The following is a 16,339-nucleotide window of genomic DNA, read 5'->3' as shown; positions in this document are numbered from 1 at the left end:
AACAAGAGGAGATCTTTTGGAAACAGCGATCCCGAATTACATGGCTTAAAGAGGGAGATGCAAACACAAAATTTTTTTCACTTACTTGCTAATGGCAGAAGGAATAAAAACCTTATTCCCCGAATTAGAAGTAACAGGAGTTGGATTGAAGGAAATCAAGAAATTGGGGAAGTCTTCACTGAACATTTTCAAGCCCTACTTGGCACCCCAATAACTCATCGTTTCATGTTCAGCTGGCATTATCTATTTAATTTCAAAGATAGAGTTGATCTTTCTTCACTTGAACTTCCATTCTCAACTGAAGAAATTAAAAATGTCGTGTTTGATTTAAACGCAGATAAGGCCCCAGGTCTAGATGGATTCCCAATTTTCTTTTTCCAAAAACACTGGAGCCTCATTCATGAGGATCTCATCAACCTTTGTCGTGATTTTTATGACGGTTCCATTAATTTTGAACGACTTAATTGGGTTCACATTGCTCTTATTGCCAAATCAAATGCTTCTAATGAGGTCTCCGACTTTAGACCCATCAGTCTTATTAACTCTACTTGTAAAATCATTTCCAAAATCCTTGCTTCTAGGCTGAGTTATAAGATTGGGGATCTAGTTGACAATTCTCAATCTGGATTCATTAAGGGCAGATGCATTGCAGATAACATAATTGCTGCTCAAGAAGTGATTTTTAACCTTCAAAAAAAAGAAACTTCTTGGCTTTGCCTTTAAAGTGGACTTCGCCAAAGCTTTTGACTCTCTAGACTGGAATTTTCTACTTGAGATTCTAAGGGCCAGAGGTTTTGGCAATCGCTGGATTTCTTGGATACACACTATTCTCTCAACTGCTAAAACTCAAATACTTATTAATGGTTCACCTCAGGGTTATATTCGATGCAAAAGAGGGTTAAGACAAGGTGACCCTCTTTCTCCTCTGTTATTTGCTTTAGCGGCTGATACTCTTAGTGCTATGTTTACCCATGCTATCAACTCTAAAGTATTGGTTGGAGTTCAACTTGATCATTCAAACAACATCTGTCAACTACAATATGTAGATGATCTACTGATTTTCTCTGCGAGAGGGCATGAAGACCTTAAAATCATCAAATTAATACTTTATCTCTTTCAATTAACTATTCTAAAAGCTGTCTGTATTCCACTAATTTTGGTTATCAACCACACTTCTCCTCAGCTAGAATACTTAATTGCAATAGAGATTGTCTCCCAATTACATACCTGGGTATACCACTTACGGGTCGACGACCTAGACGACAAGACTGGACAAAGTTAATTGAATCCATTCGTTCTAGGCTCACTCCATGGAAAGCAAATTATCTTTCTCTGGGGGGTCGTCTTACCCTCATCAACTCTGTTTTATCATCTCTCCCAGTCTACTGGATGTCAGTCTTCAAATTACCAGCCTGGGTAATCCACGAGATCGATAAAATCAAGAGAGATTTTCTTTGGAAGGGTCTAGATATGGGGTCTAAGGGAATAAGGTTGATGCCTGGAAAAGAATTTGTAGGCCCCGTAGAATGGGAGGTTGGGGTATCCTTGATCTCCAGGTTTTCAATAATGCTTTATTAGGAAAGTGGTGGTGGAAGCTCACCACCAAGCCGGTCTCCTGTTGGACAAAAATTGTCTTTGCCAACTATGTGATAAGAGATGCTCCTGATATTTTATATCATCTCCCACCAAGAAATAAATCTTTCTTCTGGACTGGAATTAATACCATTCTACCCTCCTTTCGATTCTGCATATCCAAATCAATTGGAAATGGCGACAAAACTCTATTCCGTATGATAAATGGCTTGAGGGTCAATCCCCAAAAAGACCGTTGGACATCACTTTTCTTGATCGCTCTTGTCCTTGGATTACTTTTAAGACAATTTATTCACATAATTAATTCGGTTGTAATCCATTCGTGACGACCTCCGCTGATGACTTTACTCGTGATCATGAATTCTTTTCCTGATCTGCAATTGATCAAGAGGATTCTTATACCTGGTCTCTTGATAAAAATGGAACCTTCTCTGTCAAATCTTTCTATAATTTCTTAATTGATGGAGGAATTCGCAGTCAACTTTATTCCAAATTCTGGAAGACAAATACCCCTAGCAAAATAACATTATTTTGTTAGCTTGCCTGAGAAAACAAAATTCTTACTCTCGATAATCTTTTCAAAAAAGGTTGCAATCCTAATGCTACTGACACATGTATTCTCTGTCATAATAACTCAGAAACAGTAGATCATCTTTTTATTGATTGTTCGTTTTCGGAGAGAATTTGGTCTTTTTTCCGAGGTCTATTAGATGTTGCTACTCTCCCAACCTCTGTCTACAACATCTGGACCACTTGGATCCCCTCCTTAAATTCTACCTCAAGGATACTCTCGGACCTATGCACTAGAGCCATATTCTGGAACACCTGGCTGGAACGCAGCAATCGTATTTTTAACAAAAAATTTTCATCCATTACTTCTATACTCTATAAGACAGCTAACATGCTTCTCTCTTGGATTACTGCTGGCTCGGTGCTCGCTCAACAGAACTATCCGATGCTCGCTCGAAGATCAAGCGTTCTCTTAACTTCCTGAGCTCCAGATCCACTGACTCTACATGAGAAATGGCGCATACCACAGACCGGGAGTAATCTGCTTCTCTTTTGTTGCTTTCGGATCGCCTTTGTCTCCGGATGGTGGACTTCACGACCATCTCGCTATCTTTTCCCTCATCTTCATTATTGTTGTTTTTTATTCTAGTTCTGTTTACTGTTATTCTCATCCCTGGTGAGGATACCAAACTTTTTATTGTTGTTTTCTGCCGCTTTGGTTTATTTTACTCAGACTTTTGTTCTCTCTGCCTCTCTTTTTTTCTAATAAATTTGTGGTTTATCCACTTTATTCAGGTTGTTGTTTAAATAAATACTATGTGATTGTCAAGCCAGCGCCATTAGTCTCATTGGAAAAAATAAATGTGACTTAATCAAATATTTCTAATTTAAGTCTTGTTTATTTTAGTGGTAATAACAAATTTTCAATATGGGTTCGTGTTACAAACCCAAATTTCACTGTAAACCCGAAACTTCATGGTAAATATGAGCACACAAGTTGAATTATCATTTTTAGGTTTGTACACATGTCCTTTTTATTAACAGCGCTTATCACATTTATAAAAAAAAAATATTGTCTTAAATTTCCACCTACTATCACAATGGCATAGTGATCAAAGGTTTTATGCGGGAGTTGCATGGTGCACAATATTAATTAAGGTGCTACAGTGAGATCTAATTATGGGTTAGTTGGGTTGATTAGTTTTGGTTTTGTTTATAAATGTTTGCTGTAAATTTCAAATCTACAAATGTTAGTAGATGATTCAACCTCATATATATATATATATATATATATATATATATATATGAGAAACAAATATTCTTAATGAGATCCGGTGATGCTGACAAAGATATAATTATCACAAAACCAACATTTTCATAGCATATGATTCCGTTAAAAATATGTTTTTTTATAATAATTATTTGTTTTTTTAAATGTGAATAATCACTGATTATTTTTAATTGATAAAAAGTAAAATACCGATTCTGTTTATTAGTAAGATGGTGTGGTATATAAATTGGGTCCAGGCAACTCTTTATAAAAAAAAATACAAATATTTAAAAAAAGTTAATTAGCATGAAGCAGTTGGATCAAATAATAATCTCCCAACAATTAGTACGCATTGCCAATGTTGCCTCCTGATCAGTACTCAAGAGTAATGGGCCTGTGGCTTATAAATGGCTTGTGATCAGTAATCAATACTTATGGGCCTGTGGCTTATGAATGAGGCCCATTAGCCCAAGAAACAAAACCCTAGAACCAAAAGAACAATCCAAGCAAAACCCCTCAAAAAGTCCAGAGCTTTCTCTCCGCCCATCTTCGTCTTCGGCAATGGCTGCCGCTGCCGCTCTCAGGAACCCTGATTCCCGGCGACTCCTCCTTTCCTCCTCCTACGCTGCTTCCTACTACCACTCGTGCTGCCGGGGTGCGATATCAAGCGTTGAGCCGTCTCGAACGCTATTGTCCGGCGTGAATGGAGGGACGGCTCTGGAATCCCCGCACTTGTGGAGGAGATTCATGGCCACCTTCACCCGCACGTACGTTCTCTTTTCCATAGTTCGAATCTATGTTCTTTTATTCCTTTGTGATCTTTTTTTTTTCTTTCATTCGATTTTAATCCATGCTCAGCTTTCATTGTGTTTCTTTGTGTATATGATTCGATTTAGCTGTAGATGCCGCGTGGTTTCTTATTTTGATGTGAATATCAGTGCATGTGATAGCAAGATGCGTTTTTTAATTCTTTAGATATGTTATGGTTACTGATGGAACTGTACTCTTTATTTAAAGTTGCAATAATATCTTGTGGGATTTTTTTTTGGCATAGTGATCACTGAGTTTGATCGCTGTTTTACTTAGTAAAGTTTGCCATCTATTGCATATACTACTCAATCCATGCCTAAACACTAAACCCTGCGACTTATTGTGTCAAATTTGTTACCTCAGGAAGCCTCATGTGAATGTTGGAACCATTGGGCATGTTGACCATGGGAAAACTACTCTAACAGCAGCTATAACTAAGGTGGAGCCGCTGGATGATCTTCTCTAACACTCCAACTAATCAATGTTTTCAAAATTTGAAAGTATAGTATTAATTAATGAGTGGTGTTTATCTTGCAAGGCTTTAGTTTAGATATTTTCAGTGGTTCTCTTGACAGGTGTTGGCTGAAGAGGGAAAAGCAAAAGGCAGTTGCCTTTGATGAGATCGACAAAGGCTCCAGAGGAAAAAGCCAGGGGAATTACAATTGCAACGGTATGGATGTGTCTTTTCTTTTCAATGACTTAGAGAGTCAAGAATGTATTTGTTGCAGAAATAAAATGGTCGTTATCTCTGATTTTGCAGGCCCATGTGGAGTATGAGACTGCTAAGCGGCATTATGCTCATGTGGACTGCCCTGGGTCATGCAGATTATGTTAAGGTAAATTCAGCAATTTTTCTTTGTTATGTGTGATCACGGTATCTGTAGTTTGTGCTACACCGATTTCTTAACTTTGAGATTATGCAATCAACCAAGCGAAAATTATTTATAGTGTACATGGAATATAGGTACTACAAAGAGTTTTAAAGTGGTGATTATGGAAAAAGGGATGAGGGATAACATCGGAAGGTGGTGTTTCTGGGTTCTAAATGATAATGTGTATCCGTATGTAAAATGACAAACGTGTATGGCAGGGTTCTCAAACCCCAGTAAGGCTGGTTGTGAAATTTAAGCCTTAAGAGATCACGATGATAGATTAATATCAAGTTAATACAATATATTATTTTTAAATTTCTCTTAAAGAAATGTCTTATATTTAAAATATAATACATCGCTACAGTAATATCAGCTACAAAAGTCTATAAAGTAGCGTTTGGTTAGATGTAATTCTAAATGCAGTGGATGTAACTGGAATTACTGTATTATAAAATATTATGTTTGTTTGGAGAGATTTGTAAATCTGGAATTGGAAAACATATGTGTATAAATGTATGCGTATGTGTATGTGTATGCATGTATGAATATATATACATTGGTTTTGAACTCCCGGGATTTGACAAAATCCCTCAATGATGGGATTTCATAAGCACATGGAAAATGAAATACCTCAAAACAAACACCAAGTTTAAAAAGATAAGGGATTTGGAGTTAACATGTAACTCCAAATCCCTTGAAACAAACACCACCTGAAAGAATACAAAAAAAAGGAGCCTTTCAGCTCAACTCGGAAGAGATCATACAAATACTAGAGGTGTTATTATAGAGTGGTTGCAGTTAATAGATTGCAGAAGCTGGAAAACTAAAGGTTTTTTACTCTAGTTACCCTACTTGATTGTAAGTCTAACTGTCTGTCTTTTTTTGTTTCTTTCTTTTTATTTCTATATATTTCTTGTGAATGTTAGAATTCCTGGGTAACATATACAAATGAGAACAAGAATTTTTCTTGCATAGTACTATAATGCATATTGTGTCTCTCTAATTTGTGAATCACTGTGTTGTCTTGAAATATGGAAATCATCATTTAGAAGTGGAGACTATGCAAGACTATAAGCTTCATACAGTCTAGTTTATTCCTTCTCAGTGAAAAATGCGAGTAACTGTAACTTGCTTCAAGCAGGCCATGGCAGTGCCAATGCGCCTCTTTGAACATTAGACAGGTGAAACTTATGGAACGTGATGTGTTAAATGTTAGATCTATTATATGGTTGAACAGGTGATGCACTGAAGGTTAGAGCTAGTATATGGTTAAACTGGAAAATAAGGGAATTTAGCTTATTTCTATTAGTCAGCCAATAAGCTTGGCCAGTTGGTATCTGTTAATGAACAATATAATCAATTTGTATATTGCTGCAAGGTATATTCTTCAGTTGCTTATTATTCTCAAATCCTTTATATGTATATATGTGTGTGTGTGTGTATATAATTATGAATTTAGGTGTAGCGTATCATTGGAGATTGATTGCTATACATTTAAACTGGAGTTCATGGGCTGCTGACAACATTTTGTTTATATGACTATATGACTATATCAGCAAATAAATTACTTCTTGCCCCAGTGGTAGAAGCCCCTTTTGTTTTCTGATTCTCTTCAAAGCATGAAGAATTTCCAGGAAGTGGAATTCTTTAATCTGACTTTTGTATGAAATGTTTCTTGATTTACCTGTGTCTACGTGAACGTTTCATGTATGAATGCTCTCCATTCAACTGTATTCCTTAAACATCTATGTATTTTTTGGTTCAATAACAGAATATGATTACTGGAGCAGCTCAAATGGATGGTGGCATTCTTGTTGTATCTGCTCCAGATGGACCAATGCCACAAACTAAAGAACATATTCTGCTTGCCCGTCAAGTGAGTAACGATCCACAGTTTTCTTGGTTGCTTTTTGTGATGTTGTAAATACCATCTATAATCAATCTATCTAATCTTTAGAATGGGGGTGAGTGTAAATCTTCATCTCTGCTTTTCTGCTCTACAGGTTGGTGTGCCCTCACTTGTATGCTTTCTAAATAAGGTTGATGCTGTTGATGATCCAGAGTTGCTGGAACTTGTTGAGATGGAACTGCGTGGTTTGTGCTCCTTGAGTTTCAAATTGACGAATTCTCATACATTCATTGAATTATTCATGACCTCCTCTGTTATTATGGAACATGATATGTTCCTGTTTCCTGTTTACAGAGCTTCTAAGCTTCTACAAATTCCCTGGGGATGAAATCCCAATCATTCGTGGTTCAGCTTTGTCAGCTTTGCAAGGGACTAATGAAGAAATAGGGAAGAAGGCAATTCTGAAATTAATGAATGCTGTTGATGAGTACATACCAGATCCCATACGCCAGCTTGACAAACCCTTCCTCATGCCAATCGAGGATGTATTTTCAATTCAGGTGATTGTGCTTCCTTTTACCTGTTTGTTAAACAAGATTTTGTCAGACAGATTTGTAAGGATGATAGTTCCCCTTCATATCTGATCTAAAGGTTGAATTAAAATGCAACTGTGCTAAATGATGTTATGCTTTCTGTAATTCCTTCATTGTTCTTATCTTGATGCTACCCTTTTGAACTTGTAGTGGATTTCTGAAGTGTTTAAGGTCAGGAAATCCTACTCTAGGAAGGCAAAAGGATTGTTTTGAATGTAGAAAGCATGTGTTATTCCCCACCATCAATGAACATCCAACAATTATTGTGATGTTTTTTTCAGAATCTGAACTATGATGTTTTTAATTCTTCGAAACATTGTTGAAGATTTTGCATCCATAATTAGTTTTGTATTAGTTCATTCCAAGTAAGTTCTACCTCATAGGAGCTGATGCTAGTCCCATAGTGTTTTATAATATTAGTTTTGTAGAAGTGGTGTTTCAACATCCTGAAATTGAATTTCGTTGCCATTTTTCAAATATTTTCTGGGACCTAATTTGCTTTCGGCTCTGTTTTTAGCTACCTGACAGGAGATCAGTTACTTGTAATTTGAAGTATGCTAATTTTGCAGGCTTCTGCATGTGCAGGGACGTGGAACTGTTGTTACTGGCCGCGTTGAGCAAGGAACTATTAAAACTGGAGAGGATGTTGAAATTTTAGGCTTAATGCAGGTGAGTTCCAAAATCTAAAGTTTTAACAATCCACAGAAACAGCTGTTGATGCAACTTGCTATTTTTCTAGCAGTTGTTGCATGTGTCTATGTTGGCATTTCACCACATGGTTTTTGGAAGGAAAAGAACTCATAATGTCAATATTGCCGTATATTAGAATTTTGTTTAGCATTGTTGTTTTGCAGCTTTGCTAAATGACAACTGTTGCAAAACATTTTTCAGGTATTCTCATGTCTCTGTTTCTCCTGCAGGGAGGTCCTTTAAAGACCACTGTTACTGGAGTAGAGATGTTTAAAAAAATATTGGATCATGGAGAGGTATAATTAATTTAGAATGCATTTGAGCTTTTCCTGTTTAGATATCAAAACGTCATTTAGTAGCTGATGTCTTTGTTCATGTAGGCTGGTGACAATGTAGGCCTTCTTTTGCGTGGCTTAAAACGTGGAGATGTGCAACGAGGGCAAGTAAGTAAAGCAGAAGAATCTTCATTTATATATTCTACAGTGTATTAAAACTACTTGTGGACCTTCTAAAGTGTGACTTGACTTTCTGCCTTTGGAATCATTAATTTGTGCAAGCAAGTTTCTTTTCTTAAATATCTGTAGGTCACAAATAAGAGCAATATGAATCTGATCACGTTGCTCATTCCATGGCATACTCTGAATGTGATTTTTTATTCCTTTGAAAAGATATCTTAATGTTTTTGTTCCATATATATTTCTTATGCTGGTGAGGGTTTTGCCTCACCGTTTTCATATCTATAGTTGTGGTTCATTTTGTGGTGTTCATCATCTCTTCTAGTGATGCAAGCATTTTGCCATGCAGCAATGCTGTTTTGATGCTCATGGTGGTTGTTTGTGGCTTTTGTTGATGTGCCTTTGGTTATGTTGATTATTGCAGGTAGTCTGCAAACCTGGTTCTCTGAAAACTTATAAGAAATTTGAGGCAGAGATATACGTGCTCACAAAGGATGAAGGTGGTCGTCACACTGCTTTCTTCTCCAATTACCGGCCCCAATTCTACATGCGGACTGCAGATATTACTGGCAAGGTGGAATTGCCTGAAAACGTGAAGATGGTGATGCCAGGTGATAATGTCACTGCAATGTTTGAACTGATATCTGCAGTCCCACTTGAAGCAGGTACTTCATTAGTTTATTACATTATTTTCTAATAATTGAAGTGTCATGTTGGATGTAGTAGAAACAGTAGTTGCATGGAGGTGTCCAATCTTACATATCGATTATCATGTTCCCTTTCGGCTGTGAATTTTGTTTTTTTTAGTTGATAGGGTAAAGAGTGGCTGATGCAGACTGAATGTCCTATTGCTGTAACACCTGCCCTAAAGACCTATCCAACTTTTTGCCTTTGGGTCATGTTATTCTTTGATTTCTTTTGGCTCTCATACATGTTATTGGTCATTTGGCTATATTGCAGTTTTGGCTGTAAACTAAGATGGTTGCAAGTTCCTTCTCAGTAACATGCAACCAGTAGCATCAAATATTCTCAAGGTTGAGATTTGAGAGACATACAAAATATTGCTGAGCTTATGCCTATAACTTACTGAAATTCTGATTTATCTCTGATATGAGCAATTTACAGATCAAAAAGGGTAAATTAGACCTTTAAATGAGGAAATTTTGTCTGATATTGTTGATAAGCTCTTATTTGAGGTCATGTTTAGCTCATTTAGATAATTAGAGCTATATAAGATTGCCTGAATCTATTTCCTTTGATAGCACATTTAGTGATCAGATTTGATTTCACTTTTGACACCATTGTGCTATCCATATTCTTTAGTTTATTCATATCTTTTATTTACTAAGGCTAATTTTTTTCTTTTATTTATTTATTTTTATCCATATTCTTTAGTTTATGAGTTGGCTACCTTGAGGTAAATAATTTCTTGATTATGTTGCATGCAATTGTTTTACGGACATGTTTTGTACAAAAATCATATTGGAGCCCCATGCTGCATATTTCATTAAAGCAATACAATACGGTTATGCTCTGATACACGCATTCTCTATTTCCTTGTCAGGGCAAAGATTTGCTCTACGGGAAGGTGGCAGGACTGTTGGTGCCGGAGTCGTCTCAAAGGTGATCAGTTAAGTTATATGTAGTCTACATTTTTTCGAAGTCTGCAAGATATCTTAATCAGAGATGAACCTGCATAACCACTTCTCAGTGGCATGCATTCATGTGTGCTGAAATCCATGTACTACTTATTTATTGTTTTGGCTAGAAACTATAGAAAGTGTTGCCAATATAATCTTTATCTAGAATTTTTTGCATAGTGTCTTTTCAGTAATCTTGTCTTCAATGTGCACTGAAGTTTCTTTACTTAGCCCAAACATTAATAATATCAGTCACATTCACTGTTGACTCTTTGAAGTTCTTCAAATACAGATACTTATTCAAATTTTGTAATAAATTTAGGATTACAATGTTATCTTCGGAAATTGTTGTGGAGTTCATTGTGAGTCATAAGAACATAATGAATAATTTTGAGCATGTTTGTTGTTCATCATTCATGGCAATTTGTTGCCATGAAAGTGGGCTGAAGTGATGGTTCAGAAGTAATATTTTTCTGGTTTTGTTTGCAATGATGCCAATGAAGTGAGTTTAGATGTATAAAGGTTAAATTCAGAAATTTAAATCTTATAAGTTGGAATTTGTCCAACTATTTGGACTTTTGTGAGCTTGACGGGTCCATTGTGTTTGACCCGGCCCACTTATAATTATTGGTTAAGTAATTATTTTTATTTTTTATTTTTTGTTTTTTTTTTCTGTTTTTACCAAATATGTTGGTTAAATTGTTTTAGAAAACAAATTTTAAAAATAAACACAGATTTGTGATACTAGTATGCATTACTATGATAATTAAATGATTTAATATTTTTATTTTAAAATATTTAAATCATTTTTAAGAAATAAAATATGATATTTGTATCTATCCATGGAAGTTGCACAAGGGATGATATATATAAATATCATTTTTATATAATTATTGTGTATTTTATATATAATGCATAGAATTTTTTTAAATATGGATTTAATTATATGTAAGAATAATATCTAAATATTTTAGTTATTAGATATGCTTTTGTAATCGCAGTTGTCCTACAATGTAAATATATGTCATGATAAAATTTATAAAAGTAAAAAAAATCAATTTGCTTTGTGCTTTATGACACATAGATAAAAGATATTCAATATAGCAAATTAATCATTTGCCATAAAACATTAAATTACAGAGCAATTGATGAAATTGAAGACATTTTATCAAAATATATCTCTTGTACTCTTGAAAAATTAGGGGGAAAAATATATTTTTATAAAAGTCATTTTCTAAAACAAGCACTCAATTCATTGTTAAGACATTTGCCACTTTCATAATAGTTAAGCGATTAAATTTAAATAAATAACTAACACTCAACTTAACATGTGTTTTTAATTTTTTTATTTTTTATTTAAATGGATTGGACAATATTGATGTTGAGACAGATTTACAGGAGATAATATTAGACATTAAGTCCTCAAGGTTCACTGAAAGCTATTATAGAGCAAAATTGCTTTACACTTCTTCGATCATTTATGAATACTCAGCTAAGTTTTATTCAAAGAACAACAAACAAAGCAGCTCACCAAATAGTCAAGAATGAATCCTTATGTAATAGAAGTAAGAAGGGGATTTGAGCCCCTCCTAATATGCTGAAGGTCTTAAATGTTAGAAATATTTAAGATTTTTCCTCCCAAAAAAAAAATACCTATATATATACATATTTAATTAAAAAATTAGAAAACAAGTATAACAAATCTACCATCAATTTTTTTGGTATCCATCAACTTCAGATATACTGATCCCAATTGACATGAGTGACATGACACATGGAGTAGCGGTCCTTCAAAGTTCAACATAAGAACAGCAACCATTCCAATGGAGTTGCACAATGTGGGCCTTTACTCAATTTGGTGGACATTATATTTTATATGAAATATGATTTGATTGGCTTAGAGACCTAAACACAAAGAAACACACTTGAAGTGCATGTTTCATTGTCCAGGCATGCACCAAAACAAATGCACTGATGACCCATTTTTGCTTATAAATCACAAGTCCATCATTCAATCAATTCAGACCCATGGACCATATACATATTTCACATGGATGGATGGCCAACTTAATTCTTTCTAGCTAACAAATGTGGTCCTTTAAGATCATGACACATTTGTACATGTCATCATGCTTTCCTTGGTCCAATGAATGGAGTACACTGTGTCTCTCTTTATGGCTTGTCAACAAACCTCTTTAATCCTCATGTGAGTGGTATATCTCTCTGAGTGGTTTAATTGGTTGCATCTTTTGGAAGTATTTTGGTACAAAAGATGAAGAGCAATTTCAACTTAGGTAAAGCTAGGTTGATTTCTAGTGGGGAAATTATTTTTATTATTATGAATTTTATCATAAGGGTGTACTGTTGTTGGATAGTGGCCAGAGTGTTTTTTTTTTAGCTGAGAAAGTTAATGATGAGAAATGGAAATGGATCTCAAGAGAGAAAAAGGACCTACAACCTATTCAATGGATGAGAGCATTTTATTGCCTCTTTTGACATTCTGTTGTATGTGGCTATGAACTAAAAAGAAGCACTCACAGAAGGCTCTTTTTTTTTCCTTTCTTATGCTTATATATTTATAATATATAGGCCTGTTCTTAAAAAAAAATATTACTTTTAAAGTTATTTATAAAAATAAACCAGAAATATGCGGCTAACACTGAAAACATTACTATTTTCAATGTTATATTCAGACCGACCATACAGTAATTGCTTTTAACTATTTACAATGTCATAATAATATTCAAAATATGCCAACGACCTTCGGTCAATTGGTACATGGATCACCGATAGAGCTCTCACCGAATGGTGATAATTTGATTTTCGGTTGAAGGCACATTTCTGGGAGTTTTGAATAGTGGTTAGTATACTGGGATGGTCCAAAGATCCACGTAGTGCGCCGTCCCCACTTGTTCCAGCGAGGTTTGTCTGACGTCCCCATAGTGCCTCAGTGGGTTCGCCCCGCCTCTTCCCAAAAAATTATATTTGAAATATGATTTTAATGCTATAATGGTAAATAATTTACCGTATAAATATTATAAGGTAAATTTTTTTACCATTTTCTATTTATACAGTCAATTATTTGCCATTTTTCATAATACTACAAATTGTTTATTATTTTTAATATTATAATTACATGGCATTGAACACATTACCCTTTTTTCAATTGCTTCCAATGCGTAAAGGTGATGGTTTTTAAATGTTTTACAATTTTATAACATTGAAACATGTTAATTATTTATTAAATTCTAAACATGTAACATTTAAAACAATGTTGTAAAACTTAGCAAAACCCCTACAGTATTCGTACATATTTAATGTTACAACATTGAAAATATTTAAAACAATCACTAACACTTGTCAAAATCTAATACATGGTATGAGTGTTTTAAGCATTGAAAAAGATTTTAAAATATTGAAAAACATGTAAAAACAGTAAATTATTTACCATTTTACATTTTGTATATAGAAAAAATGGTCAATAAGTTAACTTTTTCCAAGACATCTTACTCTCATAGATGTTATGTATTGTTAAAAAAAAAAACACCTCTTGCTTTGTTTTAGTTTTCTTCAATAAAGTAGTAATTTATTTATTTTTTATCAAAAAAATAAAATAACAACAACAACAACATATACCCATCATTTCTTTCATTCTTTATTTTTTTTATTAAAACCTAAACATGTTGTATCTCCATGGAGGGATTTTATGTGCATTTTTTCAGTCAGTAATGAATGAATGGGAACGAAATACAAAGTTTGAGAGAATACAAAAACATTTGGTTTTCCTGAACGGACTGCTAACAAATTATTTATTTAATGAAAAAATAAATTTCGTATGGCTGCATATATGACTTTCTAGTAGAATTTTCTACTTTAATATATATATATATATATGTGTGTGTGTGTGTATGTATGTGTGCAATTAAGTAAAATTGGACAAACTTAAATCAATGGGAATATATTCCAAGAAAATAAAGCAAAACAAAGGAGCTCACGTGAATGATCTTTCCTTTTTTTTTGTTTTTGTTTTCCATCCATCTTATATCTTATTAAGCATTGTCAAAAAAATTTTAAGTCAAACGACAAGAGTCTCTAATAGTGTGAAAAAAACCCCAAAATCAATCTCTTTGAAACCTGTATAAAAAACATATAGTGTATGTAAAATATTTAACTCTATGTTTGTGTATATATGCACACCTCAAACATCTGACTGATTGATAAATGTACATTTGTGCCATATCATTTAATTCACAGTGATTTATTTCACTTTATTAAAAATAAAAGTTCTCATTACTCATTAGTCACTGAAGCTAAAGAGGCCTTTCATACCTCTTAAAAAAATTGTTGTGAACATGCCATTACCACCTATATGGGCACAAAACTCCTTAGTTCTAGGCTTAAGATCACACTTTATTTAAACAAAAAAATTTTGAAAAAATTAAACACAAAATTTAAAACCACTCTTTGGAAAATAAATAAATAAATAAATATAAATAAATAAATAAAAGAATCAATTGAACTTGACAATGACAAGGCGAGCGAGGAGTTGTTGGATGCATGATGCCTTTGAATTATAAGTAAGAAACCAAGAATTCTATCCAATAATAATGTTGATTTTGTTAAGAATATATGTTATAAATGTAAAGATAGTAAGAAGAATAAAGAGCCAGGATATTTACCAAAACCCAAAAACCCTGAAGAATTAACTTCTTCTTCTTTCTTCTTTTATTTCTCTCTTTTCTTTCTATTCTCTTTTCTATATCACAAATTATACAAATGAGGGGGTATTTATAGGGTTACAAGCTACTACAGTGTTTTCTAGATGATACTACGGTACACCGTCTGCTACAGTGATATTATTACAGTATGCATCCATTAAAAAATATTTGTTTATAACAGATTTCTCTTTCTTTCTTTTTCATTTTCTTGCCCCCACTTTGAAATGGATGGAGTTGGGGATGTAGAGGAACAATACAACAACTCATGTTTTGTCAAGTTATGAGTAATGGAGGAGACATTAATATCATCAAAATTAAATGGTCACAGGCTGCCATGAAAAGGTCATAAAATATATATATATATATATAAAAGTTTTTGGAGTCTTCTGAACCTAAAAGACCTATAAGTGACTTTTACTTAAACATCCCTATATATGTTGAAAGTTTAGTTTCATAGCATTGAATTAAAATATTTTAAATATGTGCTTCATGTGGCAATAGCTTAAATATGGTTAATTACAAATTATTTTTTTTAGACTTTTTCCAAAACTAATTTTTTTTTATAATACTGTCTAAATGGCCCTAAAACCATCACATCAATATCGAGCTAGCACCCATTTGCATTGGATTTTTTTTTAAAAAAAAAAAAAATCTGATTTTTATATTCTAACCCTTTATTTTTTTATAATTATACAAAATAGTTTATTTGTGGTTTTTAACCCAAATTTTTTTTTAAAAAAATTTATTATTAAAATAAAAAATATTATTTGAAATTAAAAATATTATTATTGACATGAGATTTATTAAAAGAGAAATTATTTTAAAATTTTTATTAATATTTTTGATTATTATTAGAGTGACAATTAACGTAAAATTAATTATTTAAAATTATTTTTATTATTATTAGTAAAATATTATTATTATAGAAATTATTTTAAATTATTTTATTGATAAAATCACGTCGGGAACATGACTTTTATAAAAATGCGCTAATCGGCAGGAACGAGCCGGTGTCCCACTCGGTTGGGTGCACTGGGGCCACATGCAGCAATCCCCATCGTTTGGAACATAGCATGTCTGGGTGGCTATCGGTGAACCACCTTGAGCCCAAGCGACGGAGTCGCGCTAACGATTGCGGCACAGTCCCCCGCCCACCAATTTTACTGGACTTGATGAAACTTTAACCCAAAAGGAGTTTCCTGTAGTGCAAAGTGGTCCCATCATAATAATAATAATATATTATTAATAATAAAAAAATTAAATAATTAATATTCCATTAATTGCCACTCTAATAATAATCAAAATATTAATAAAATAATTTAAAATAATTTTTCTTTAA

The 16,339-nt window shown here is 33.5% G+C and overlaps 1 protein-coding gene across 1 annotated transcript; it reads left to right on the top strand.

The window, feature by feature from the left end:
• The first annotated feature begins 3,868 nt into the window (after positions 1 to 3,868).
• Positions 3,869 to 10,555, top strand: LOC120276010 (elongation factor Tu, mitochondrial-like). The gene is given in 15 exon segments (XM_039282749.1): positions 3,869 to 4,140; positions 4,547 to 4,622; positions 4,759 to 4,782; positions 4,784 to 4,810; positions 4,812 to 4,853; positions 4,944 to 4,997; positions 4,999 to 5,019; positions 6,827 to 6,931; positions 7,059 to 7,149; positions 7,259 to 7,464; positions 8,083 to 8,166; positions 8,418 to 8,483; positions 8,568 to 8,630; positions 9,067 to 9,307; positions 10,207 to 10,555. Coding segments are annotated over 15 exon segments (1,377 nt in total). The 5' UTR covers positions 3,869 to 3,934; the 3' UTR covers positions 10,278 to 10,555.
• The last annotated feature ends 5,784 nt before the right edge of the window (positions 10,556 to 16,339 follow it).

The sequence above is a fragment of the Dioscorea cayenensis genome, chromosome 14, assembly GCF_009730915.1.
Source record: "Dioscorea cayenensis subsp. rotundata cultivar TDr96_F1 chromosome 14, TDr96_F1_v2_PseudoChromosome.rev07_lg8_w22 25.fasta, whole genome shotgun sequence".
Classification (NCBI taxonomy): domain Eukaryota; kingdom Viridiplantae; phylum Streptophyta; class Magnoliopsida; order Dioscoreales; family Dioscoreaceae; genus Dioscorea; species Dioscorea cayenensis.
Note: the sequence above shows the minus strand (reverse complement) of the source record. Positions and strands in the feature narration are given on the sequence as shown.